Source organism: Pan paniscus, chromosome 22 (assembly GCF_029289425.2).
Source record: "Pan paniscus chromosome 22, NHGRI_mPanPan1-v2.0_pri, whole genome shotgun sequence".
Taxonomy (NCBI): domain Eukaryota; kingdom Metazoa; phylum Chordata; class Mammalia; order Primates; family Hominidae; genus Pan; species Pan paniscus.
In genome coordinates, this window is record NC_073271.2 from 32,464,149 (window position 1) to 32,476,895 (window position 12,747).

The 12,747-nt window shown below is 41.3% G+C and overlaps 1 protein-coding gene across 3 annotated transcripts in view; it reads left to right on the forward strand.

Moving 5' to 3' along the window:
• MORC3 (MORC family CW-type zinc finger 3) overlaps positions 1-12,747 on the forward strand; it is a 56,529-nt gene that overhangs the window by 23,123 nt on the left and 20,659 nt on the right. For all 3 annotated transcript variants that reach the window (XM_055105278.2, XM_055105280.2, XM_055105279.2), the window contains 3 exons: positions 1,275-1,403; positions 1,609-1,728; positions 6,055-6,152. In XM_055105278.2, the coding sequence (XP_054961253.2) occupies positions 1,275-1,403; positions 1,609-1,728; positions 6,055-6,152 (347 nt within the window). The remainder of the gene's footprint in view (positions 1-1,274; positions 1,404-1,608; positions 1,729-6,054; positions 6,153-12,747) is intronic.

The window sequence follows — 12,747 nt, forward strand, 5'->3', positions numbered from 1 at the left end:
TCTCGAACTCCCGACCTCAGGTGATCTGCCTGCCTTGGCCTCACAAAGTGTTGGGATTACAGGTGTGAACCACCGTGCCCGGCCAATATCAAGTTTTTTAGTTGTTTTGATAAGACATGTGGTCCTAACTTTTTGCTTTCTTTTTTTTTTTTTTTTTTTTTTTTTTGAGACAGAGTCTCACTCTGTTGCCCAGGCTGGAGTGCAGTGGCGTGATCTCGGCTCACCGCAACCTCCGGCTCCTGGGTTCAAGCAATTCTTCTGGCACAGCCTCCTGAGTAGCCAGGACTACAAGCATGCACCACCCTGCCTGGCTAATTTTTGTATTTTTAGTAGAGACAGGGTTTCACTATGTTAGCCAGGCTTCTCTTGAACTCCTGACCTCGTGATCCGCCTGCCTCGGCCTCCCAAAGTGCTGGGATTACAGGAATGAGCCACCTTGCCTAGCCACTTTTTGCTTTATTTCTTGTGTTGATATTATTCTTTAATCCCAAGCTGTGGATGTATTTGTCATTTACAGATTTTTCATGTAATTTTTGCTAAGGTCTTAGCAATTACATTATTAGTAATAGTAATAGTAAATAGTAGCATTACTATTTACTAAAATAGTGAATAGCAGATATTTACTGTTCCTTGATGTATCCTAATGTGTTCCTAGTGTTGAAAAAGTCTTGATATTCAAGTATGAAACAGGTTCAGAGGCAGCCAGAGAAGATGGTATGGTTTTAGTACACTACAAAATACAGTGTTTTTTAAATGACGCAAAGCACCACTTCTTTTGAAATCAAGAGTCAGGAAAAGTAGGAGAAATGTTTTAAGTTTTAGTTTTGTGTTGAGTCTTTTTTTTTTGAGGTGGGGGGGTCTCCCTCTGTCCCCCACACTGGAGTGCAGTGGTGTGATCTCTGCTCACTGCAGCCTCCGCCTCCATACTTGACAGAAAAATCAGAAAATGTACCTTTTTGTACATATATACATTTTTAAAAATTAAAATGTGATGATACCATACGTGCTGTTTTGTAATCTTTTTCACTTAGTAATAAATATATCAGCGTCTATATAGATCAGTTGATTGTATTCTGCAAGTCATTTTTACTGGCTGCGGTATATTGAGCTTATTTTTAATGAAAAATAACCAAATCAGAATAACATACAGCTTTATAGCCTATTTTATTGAAGAGTTAATTGATCTTTTATCAAGTTAATAGGAGAGCTTCTGTGTGTCTAAGTAATGGTGAGCAAACCTGTAGATACTAACTTCTTGTTATGTTATTTTCCAGGCTTATTGCAGTATATTATATCTAAAGCCAAGAATGCAGATCATTCTACGTGGACAGAAAGTGAAGACACAGCTGGTTTCGAAGAGTCTTGCCTACATCGAACGTGATGTTTATCGACCAAAATTTTTAGTATCCTTTTTCTGATTCCTTATAGAGATATGTTAGTCAGGTGTATTCTCTTTTGCCCCTTTTCCCCTTATATGCTGATAGGGATTCTAGTCTGCTCTAGCTTTGCCCTCCTTTGTGTGCTTTTGGACTTACCAAATAATGAAATAGAAAGGATGATTTGAACTGAGTGAGGTGTTGTGTTCAAAATTTACCTTAATATTTTAAGTCTAAAACAGTGAGAATTACCTTTGGATTCAACTGCAGAAATAAAGATCATTATGGGATAATGATGTATCACAGAAATAGACTCATCAAAGCTTATGAAAAAGTTGGATGTCAGTTAAGGGTAAGCTTTATTTTTTATTTGAAAAGAAAATGTCTATTTTCCACAAAAGTTAGGATAATATATGCTCTTGAGTCAAATGTTAAATAATTTTATTGTACCTTTTGCCTATAGCTTTTTAATGTAAATTTGTAAAAAATAACACTGTGGTATTTGAACTTTTATTAACTCCCCTCCCCTGCCCTGCCCTGCCCTGCCCTCTCCTGCCCTCTCCTTTCCTTTCCCTTCCTTTTTTTTGAGACAGAGTCTGACTCTTGCCCAGGCTTCAGTGCAGTGGCACAATCTTGGCTAAACTCACTGCCATATTCACCTTCTGGGTTCAAGTGATTCTGCTGCCTCAGCCTCCCAAGTAGCTGGGACTACAGGCGCATGCCACCACGCCTGGTTTTTTTTGTTTTTTGTTTTTATTTTGAGACAGAGCCTTGCTCTGTCGCCCAGGCTGGAGTGCAGTGGCCATATCTCGGCTCACTGCAGCCTCCGCCTTCTGGGTTCAAGCAATTCTCCTGCCTCAGCCTTCCAAGTAGCTGGGACTACAGGCACGTGCCGCCACGCCCGGCTAATTTTTGTATTTTTAGTAGAGATGAGGTTTCAGTGTGTCAGCCAGCATGGTCTTGATCTCCTGACCTGGTGATCCGCCTGCCTCAGCCTCCCAAAGTTCTGGGATTACAAGCGTGTGGCATTGCACTCGGCCAATTGTTTTGTATTTTTAGTAGAGATGAGGTTTCACCATGTTGTCCAGGCTTGTCCCAAACTCCTGACCTCAGGTGATCCACCCGCCTCGGTCTCCCAAAGTGCTGGGATTACAGGTGTGAGCCACCGCGCCCGGCTTTATTTTTATTTTTTGAGAGACTCTACCTGGCTGGAGTGCAGTGGCGCAATTTTGGCTCACTGCAACCCCTGACTCCCAGGTTCAAGAGATCCTTGCACCTTAGCCTCCTGAGTAGCTGTGACTACAGGTGCATGCCAGCACCTTAATTTCTTTTATTTATTTGTTTGTTTGTTTATTTTTTGAGATGGAGTCTCACTCTGTCACCCAGGCTGGAGTGCAGTGGTGTGATCTCAGCTCACTGCAACCTCCACCTCCCTGGTTCAAGCGATTCTCGGGCCTTAGCCTCCCAAGTAGCTGGGACTACTGGTGTGTGCCGCTATGCCAGGCCAAATTTTGTATTTTTAGTAGAGACGGCCTTACCATGTCGACAAGGCTGGCCTCAAACTCCTGAACTCAAGTGATCCACCCATGTCGGCTTCTCAGCGTGCTCAGATTACAGGCCTGAGGCAATGCGCTTGGCCTAGTATATTAATTTTGTATTTGATCCTGAACAGCCCTGAGGTGGGGACAGAATATTTCTTTTATCCCTATTTTATGCATAAGGAAGTTGGGGATCAGACACAGTGGCTCATTCCTGTAATCCTAGTGCTTCGTGTGGCTGAGGTAGGAGGATTGCTTGAGGCCAGTGCTTCAAGACCAGCTTGGGCAACATACCAAGTCTCTACCTCAGCTGAGTACGGTGCCTCACACCTGTAATCCCAGCATATTTGAGAGGTCTAGGCCGGGGGATTGCTTGAGCCCAGGAGTTCAAGACCAGCCTGGGCAATGGGGCAAAACCCTGTCAGTACAAAAAAATACAAAAATTAGCTGGGCCTGGTGGTGCATGCCTGTGGTCCCAGCTACCAGGAGGCTGCGGTAGGAGGATTGCTTGAGCCCAAGAAGTTGAGGCTGTAGTGAGCCAAAATTGTGCCTCTGCTTTTCAGTCTAGGCAACAGGGTGAGGTCCTATCTCAAACAAACAAACAAACAAACAAAAAATCGTCTCTACAGAACAACAAAAACAAATTAGCCAGATGTGGTTGTACGTCCTTGTAGTCTTAGTTATTTGGGAGGCTGAGGTGGGAGAGTGCTTGAGCCCTGGAGTTTGAGGCTGCACTGAGCTATGATTTTTGCCCCTGTACTCCAGCCTGGGCAACAGAGTGAGACCCTGTGTCTTAAAAAAAAAAAAACAAATTGGGGCTAATAACAAATAGATGAAGCAAGTTGCTTAAGACATAACAGCGTGGATCTCAGACACAAACACATCATTTGACTGCATTTGGATATGGATCCATTGCATATTTTTAAGATTTTGGTGATAATTCTTTGTCTTACTTTATTCTGAGTTTTTTGTAGAATGATGTGAGATCTACACAGTATACCAATGCGGATTCACCTTGAATACCACTTAACAGGGGTTCTGACTCTGCTTCACCTACTTTACATGGCATGAGCCCAAATATAGCATATTTGCAGAAGTAAATGAACTTTATGTCTACCACAGAATGTAATTTTTTTTCTTTTTATCACCTATGAATCTGACTTAACCAAGATATATAGCCCATTTTCCCAACTGAGTTAAATTTGCACTGTACATATTTCCTAGTTAAGCTCGATCTTGTAAAGATAGGCTGTTACAGCTAAATTACAATGTTTGTCTTTACCAGATGATGGACTGGGCCTAGTATTTGCATTCTGTGGATTCGGTAAACATTAAATAAGTATCAGATACCCATTGTGATTTGCTATGCTGGGTGCTCAGTATAAAAAGTTGGTAAAATACAGAGCATGCCCTCCAAGCTCAGTTTTGTGAGGGGACTGTGGAACATCCTTGGAAGCATCAGAAAAGGCATCTTAGAGAAAGTGTCGATTGAGATGAGTCTCAGTTGATTTCACTGTGCTGCAAAGTCTGGAAGGGCTTTCCAGGCAGAGACAACATGTGCAAAGGCAGAGAAAGAGGCTTCTGAGAGTATGACATCATAAAGGGAGTAATTTGATGTGGCTGGACCATATTTTAAGTGGAGAACAGAGGAATGAGAGAGACAGGATAAGGCTGGAAGGAAGATGGATAAGAACCACAAATTGAAGGATATTGTTATTCCTGTAGTTTAAAAATAGTCTGAAATGGTGAACCTGATGGTTTTTAATAGAGCAGAATTAGGATTAGTTGTATGGTTTGGTCTATAGTTGGGTTTATAAAAATTTTCATTTTATGAGTTACACATTTTACTTTTTTCTTCATAGGCTAAGAAGTATAGCTACAATCATGAACAAAATATATGAGTTAGTCACACGTAGATAATCAGAAGATGACTTATATACTTTGAGTTCAACATTTTAGCTAGCAGATTTAAAAAATAACTAATTTAACCAACCTAGATTTTTACTTCATTTTAGCTAGCAGATTTTAAAAATAACTAATTTAACCAACCTAGATTTTTACTTCATTGTTAGCAACTGGATACCTAACTTTGGGTAAATGACTTTAACTTTCATCTCACAAACATATGGAATATTGCCTTTCAGAGCCTTTGCTAGTCACTACAAGATCAGGATGAATTATTTGTGGTTTCTGTTCTCTAAGAAATTGTATCCTAGTAGAGGTAGTCCTCTTTTCTTTTTTTTTTGTCTTTTTGAAAGATGGAGTTTCACTCTTGTTACCCAGGCTGGAGTGCAATGGCAGGATCTCGGCTCACTGCAACCTCCGCCTCCCAGGTTGAAGCAATTCTCCTGCCTCAGCCTCCTGAGTAGCTGGGATTACAGGTGCATGCCACCACACCCGGCTAATTTTTTGTATTTTTAGTAGAGATGGGATCTCACCATGTTGGCCAGGCTGTTCTTGAACTCCTGACCTCAGGTGATCTGCCCACCTCGGCTTCCCAAAGTGTTGGGATTACAGGCGTGAGCCATCGCCCCTGGCAGGTAGTCCTTCTTCTCTTGTATAACATTGGGGATGTTAATACTTGTCTAAATGGATACTTGTCAACAATCAAAGGGTTTTTGAGGAAGGCTCTAGTGTATTTAGAAATTAACTCCCAGGAAAATAAATCACCTACCAGTGTTTTTTTCAGTCTAAATTTGATGAGAATTGGCCGGACACGGTGGCTCATGCCTGTAATGCCAGCACTTTGGGAGGCCGAGGCTGGTGAATTGCTTGAGGTCAGGAGTTGGAGACTAGCCATGGTGAAACCCCGTCTCTGCTAAAAATAGAAAAATTAGCTGGGTTTGGTGGTGCGCGCCTGTGCTTCCAGCTACTCGGGAGGCTGAGGCAACGAGAGTCACTTGAGCTTGGGAGGTCTCTTGGTTCTTGCAGTGAGCCAAGATCATGCCACTGCACTCCAGCCTGGGTGACCAAATGAGACTCTGTCTCAAAAAATAAAAACAAATAAAAATAAAAATAAATGTGATGAGAATCATACAAGATAAAATATAGAAAAATATACAAACTATAATTCTTTAAGGGTAATTATTTTGAGCATCATGTCTTATGCTTAAAATGCTGATTTCATTTTATTTTTTCAGGCAAACAACATGGGTGTTGGAGTGGTTGGAATTATAGAGTGTAATTTCCTTAAGCCAACTCATAATAAACAAGATTTCGACTATACTAATGAGTACAGGTATGTTACCTATTTAAATTATTGACTGAGGTTCCTAGGAAATGGATTACCAAGAAAGCAGGAACTACTCTATTTTCTGTGAATCTCAGAAATACCTTATTAGTAAAGAAAGGTTTGAATATACTACTTGTGATGGTGTAGGTTACAATTCCTAGAATGGAAGATGGTTATATTAGTTTTCTATGTAAGTCCCTTACCTACCCATTTTCTTAAAGTTCGATAATGTAATTATAATTTTGTAATTAAAATAAAAATCCACAAGGTGGCAAAACATTTAGCTTAAGAGAAGTTATGCAAGTATTTTGAAAATAAACTTTAAAAAGAAGTCAATAATTTAAATAGGTAAATAGAGGGCCTGGCCAATGCTGGCCTATAGACGTGGTCTCTGGTTGACATAGGGTGTGTGGATAGGTTGGAGCTGGTCTGTAGAGGGAGCCTTATGTTGTTGGAGCTAGCAGAAGACTGCTGGTGGGCAAAGCATGGCCTGATGGGCACAGCCGAAGCTCCTCTGGGAGGTCACTGGGCCCTAGCAAAATAGTAACAGAGTACCAGAACTTGGGCTGGATTTGGAGCCTAGAGATAATAAATTGGTAACTGACTGAATCAAAAAAGTCAGCCAGGTGCGGTGGCTCTTTCCTGTAATCTTAGCACTAAGGGGGCCCAAAGGTGGACAAATTGCTTGAGCTCAGAAGGTTGAGACCAGCGTGGGCAACATGGCAAAATCCTGTCTCTACCAAAAATACAAAAAATTAGCAAGGTGTGGTGGCATGTGTCTGTGGTCCCAGCTACTAAGGGCTGAGGCGGGAGGATCATTTGAGCCTGGGAAGGTGGAGTGTGCAGTGAGCCAAGATGGCGCCACTGTACTCCAGCCTGATGACAGAGTGAGATCCCGTGGAAAAAAAAAGACCACGTACAGTGGCTTACACCTGTAATCCCAGCACTTTAGTAGGCCAATGCAGGAGGATCGCTTGAGCCGAGGAGTTTGAGACCAGCCTGGGCAACACAGTGGGAGCTTATCTCTACAGAAAATAAAAAAATGAGGTGGGAGGATCACTTGAGCTCAGGAGATTGAGGCTGCAATGAGCCGTGATTGTGTCACTGCATTCCTGCGCTGGTGACAGAAGACACCGTGCCTCAAAAAAAAAAAAAAAAAAAAAATTTCGGTTCTTTGGTAGGACTAATAAAGTCTATAAGCATTTGTCAAGACTGATTAAGGAAAAGGAGTAGAAAATACAAATCATCAATATTAGAAATGAAAAAGAAGAAATTACTACAGAGCCTCCAGACATGAAACATTAAGCAGATAGCACAAATAAATTTTCTCCATTTTAGATGACCTGGACACATTCCTTTGAAATTGAATCACTTTTTAGAAAACTTCCCACATACTAAATTCAGACATTTAAGGAAAAAGTGGCATCAGTCTTTTTATTTAAAAAAACTATTTAAAACAATACATAATAGTTCATTTGTATGGAATACATGTGATATTTTGATACAAGCATACAACATGTAATGATCAAGTCAGGGTTATTGGGATATTCATCACCTCAAGCAGTTGCCTTATTTTGTGTTAGGAACATTCCAATTTTACTCTTCTAGTTACTTTGAAATAAATATATAAGATGTTATTGTGAACTACGGTTGTCCTCTTTTTTTTTTTTTTTTTTTTGAGACTGAGTCTCACTCTGTCACCAGGCTAGAGTGCAGTGGCCCCCAGGTCTTAGCTTATTGCAACCTCTGCCTCTCGGATTCAAGTGATTCTCCTGCCTCAGCCTCCCGAGTAGCTGGGACTACAGGCATGCACCACCATGCCCAGCTAATTTTCTGTATTTTTGGTAGAGATGGGGTTTACTATTTTGATCAGGATGGTCTTGATCTCTTGACCTTGTGATCCACCCGCCTTGGCCTCCCAAAATGGTGGGATTATGGGTGTGAGCCACCACGCCTGGCCCAGTTGTCCTATTGTGGTACCAAATACTGTATCTTATTCCTTCTAATTAACTGTATTTTTATACTCATTAGCCAGCCCCTCTTTATTTCCCTCTCCCCACTACCTGTCCCATGTCCTGAGGTCAGTATTTTTTAGCGCTCAGATATGAATGAGAACATGAGATATTTGTCTTTCTATACCTGACTTACTTCACTTAATGTAATGTCCTCCAGGTGTATCCATTTACATCCATGTCATTACAAATGACAGCATTTTTGTGGTTGGATAATATTCCATTGTGTGTATGTACCATAGTTTTTTTATTCATTTATTCGTTAATGGATGCTGACAAGGATGTGGAGAAAGGGGAACTCTCGTACACTATTAGTGGGAAAGTAAGTTAGTATAGTTGCTATGGAGAATAGGATGGAGTTTCCTCAAGTAAACTAATAATAGAATTACCATATGATTGAACAATCACATGGCTGGATAAATATCTAAAAGAAAGAAAATCAGTATATTTGAAGAGATACCTGCACTCTCATGTTTATTGCAGCACTGTTCACAGTAGTCAAAGGTTTTATGAAGCCACATAACCTTGTTAGTAAGCTCAAGAGTACAGGAAAGGAAATTTATGTCAGTCTCTTATCATAGAATTAAAAGTCTTAATTTAAATATTGTTAAATACCATCCAGTACATGCTAAAAGAATAATAACATTAAAACCAAGTGGGTTGTGTTCTAAGACAATATGGGTGGTTTTAATGTAAGAAATGAGTATAGTTCATCATATTGATGTTTAATAAGAGAAAGCCCTTATGGTCATATACATAGATAGAGAAAAAGCACTTGCGATTATTTTTAAAAGGAACACCTACAAAAACTGTGAATCAAAGGGCATAATAACAGAGTATTTACACACACATGGCAAGCTACATTACTAATGGGGAACAATTGATAGCTTTCCTTAGAAGGGTGGGAGAGTTAAGGATACCAGCCATTCACTAAATATTCTTGAGGAAATAACTAATGTAATAAGGCCAAAAAAAAAGGGGGGGGGGCGGGTTGAAAAGGAAGACATAAAGCTCTATTACAGGTTGAGTATCCTTATCTGAAATCTTTGAGACTGGAAGTGTTTTGGTTTGGATTTTTTTGTATTTTGGAATGTTTGCATTATACCTACTGGTTGAGCATCGCAAATCTGAAAATCTGAAATCCAGGGTGCTTTCATGAGCATTTCCTTTGGGTATCATGTTGGCACTCAAAAAGTTTCAGATTTGGAGCAATTTGGATTTTTGGATTTGGGATGTTCAGCTTGTACCAGTAGTTGACAATGTTAAGTACCATTGACCCTTGAACAGCGCAGGGATTAGGGGGACTGACTACCCCTCAGTCAAAGATCCACGTATAACTCCCCAGAACCTTAAGAGCCTGCTGTTGAATGGAAGCCTTACTGATAACATAAATAGTTGATTAAGCTGGGAATGGTGGCACACATCTGTAGTCCCAGCTACTCAGGATGCTTGAGGCAGAATGATCATGTGAGCCTAGGAGTTTGAAGCTGCAGTGAGCTGTGATAGTGCCACTGCTTTCCAGCCAGGGTGACAGAGCAAGATCTTTTCTCTAAAAAAAAAAAAAGAAAACCATCTATTAACATGTATTTCATATGTTAAATACATACTGTATTCTTAAAATAAGCTAATGAAAAAATGTTATTAGAAAATCATAGGCCGGGCATGGTGGCTCACGCCTGTAATCCCAGCACTTTAGGAGGCCGAGGTGGGCGGATCACGAGGTCAGGAGATTGAGACCATCCTGGCTAACATGGTGAAACCCTGTCTCTACTAAAAATACAAAAATTAGCTGGGCTTGGTGGCGTGTGGCTGTAATCCCAGCTACTCAGGAGGCAGAGGCAGGAGAATTGCTTGAACCAGGGAGTCGGAGGTTGCAGTGAGCTGAGATTGAGCCACTACATTCCAGTTTGGTGACAGAGAGAGACTCTGTCTAAAAAAAAAAAAAAAAAATCATGGCCGGGTGCCATGGCTCAGGCCGGTGCGGTGGCTCACACCTGTAATCCCAGCCCTTTGGAAAGCACTGAATCCTAGCCACTAGACCACCAGGGAACCACAATCCCAGCACTTTGGGAGGCTGATGTGGGTAGATCACTTGAGATTAGGAGTTCGAGACCAGCCTGGCTAACATGGTGAAACCCCATCTCTACTATTTTATTTATTTTTTTCTGAGATGGAGTCTTGCTCTGTCATCCAGTCTGGAGTGCAGTGGTGCAATCTCCGCTCATTGCAACCTCCGCCTCCTGGGTTCAAGCAATTCTCCCTATCTCAGCCTCCCAAGTAGCTGGGATTACAGGCGCCTGCCACCAAGCCCGGCTAATTTTTGTATTTTTTTTTTTTTTTTTTAGTAAAGACAGAGTTTTGCCACGTTGGCCAGGGTGGTCTCTAACTCCTAACCTCAGGTGATCCGTCCACCTCGGCCTCCCAAAGTGCTGGGATTATAGGTGTGAGCCACCACTCCTGGTCCCATCTCTACTAAAAATAAAAAAATTAGCCGGGCATGGTGGTGGGCACTTGTAATCCCAGCTACTTTGGAGACTGAGGCAGGAGAAGCACTTGAACCCAGGAGGTGGAGGTTGCAGTGAGCCTAAGTCACGCCATTGCACCCTAGACTGGGTGACAGAGTGAGACCCTGTCTCAAAAAAAAAGAAAAAAGAAAACCAAAAATAAAATCATAAGGAAGAGAAAATATATTTACTGTTCATTAAGTGGAAGTGGTTCATATGTCTTCATCCTCGTAGTCTTCGTGTTGAGTAGGCTGAGGAAGAAGGGGGATTGGTTTTGCCATGGCACGAGAAGAGGTGGAAGGAGAGGCAGGCACACTCAGTTTAATTTTTATACACTGTAATTTCTGTCTGACTTATACTTATTTCCATTTTTGTTTTCTTTCTTTCTTTCTTTTTTTTTTTTTTTTTTGAGATGGAGTCTCGCTCTGTTGCCCACATCTTGGCTCACTGCAACCTCCGCCTCCCAGGTTCAAGCAATTCTTCTGCCTCAGCCTCCTGAGTAGTTGGGACTACAGGCACACGCCATCACACCCGGCTAATTTTTGTATGTTTAGTAAAGATGGGGTTTCCCCATATTGGCCAGGCTGGTCTTGAACTCCTGACCTTGTGATCCGCCCACCTCTGTCTTCCAAAGTGCTGGGATTACAGGCGTGAGCCACCGTGCCCAGTGCATTTTTATTTTCATAAAAATATCTCTGTACAGTACCAATCCTTCTTCCACTGTCTGCTTCAGTTTCAGTGCCTGTATCATAGAAGTGTCCATGTTGTAAAAGAAATCAAAAGCAGTCTTGAATAATTGAAACCCAACTGCTGGATTGTCTAATGTCAGTTTGTTGTCTGGGCACTGCTTCTTCTGTCTTCTTCCTCACTGTCTAACACTGGTTCAGAAACACTCATCTCCATCAAGTAGGCTTCAGTTGATTTCCTCAGGTGTGGTGTCTGTTCGCTCTTGAATTCCTGCAACATCCATATCTTGAAACTTTTTGCCCTCTACCTTTTTTTTCCTGTATATCCACAATCTCTCTGGTGATTTCCTCAACTGGCTATCTTGTAAATACTGTGAAGTCATGCACAACATGTGGACATAGCAGGAATTTATTGTTTTGAGCTTGATTTCTTTCACAGCTTTTTCTGTACTAATAATGGCATCTTCAGTGGTATTGTTATTCTAGACTTTCATGATGTTTTCTCTGTCGGAATTGTCTTCCACAGCGTTAACAATCTTTTCCGTAGACTTGCTGTGTGTAATGAGCCTTAAAGGTCTTATGACCCTCCTTGTTATCTAGAGGCTGAATTAGAGACATTGTGTTTCGGGACAAGTAGACCACTTGGATGCCTTTGGTGTTGAAGTCATGGGGTTATGGGTGGCCAGGGTACCTTGTCCAATATCAAAAGAACTGTAAAAGGCAGTCCTTTACTGGCAAGTTAATTCCTGACTTCAGGAACAAAGCATCAATAGACCCAGTCAGAAAAAGAATTTCTCATCCAGGCCTTCTATTTGTGCAACCAAAAGACTGGCAGCTGGTGTTTGTCTTTTCTCTTCAAGGCTTAAGGGTTAGCATCTTTATAGATAATGGCAGTCCTGATCATAAACCTGACTATATTTGCACAAAGCAGTAGGGTTAGCCTGTCCCTTCTTGGACTTAAATTCTGATTTATGCTCCTCTTTTTTGCTAATAAGTGTTCTTCGTGGCATTTTTTTCCCAGAATAGAGTACTTTTGTTTGCATTAAAAACCTGTTCAAACAGGCTGGGCATGGTGGCTCATCCCTGTAATCCCAGCACTTTGGGAGGCTGAGACAAGAATAGCTTGAGGCCAGGAGTTCGAGAGCAGTCTGGGCAAAAAAGCAATACCCTGTCTCTATAAAAAATGAAAAAAAAAAATTAGCCAGGTGTGGTGGCGAGTGCCTGTGGCCCCAGCTACTCAGGCGCCTCAACCTACATATCAAGCAATTTATACTTTTTCTTATATTATGACTTTGCTTCTTGGGAAAACAACTGGCATCACTAGTGGCAGTTCGTGTGGGTCCTGTGGTGTTTTTCAAGGTTTACAGTATTGCACTAAACGATTTTTACTGCAATATAA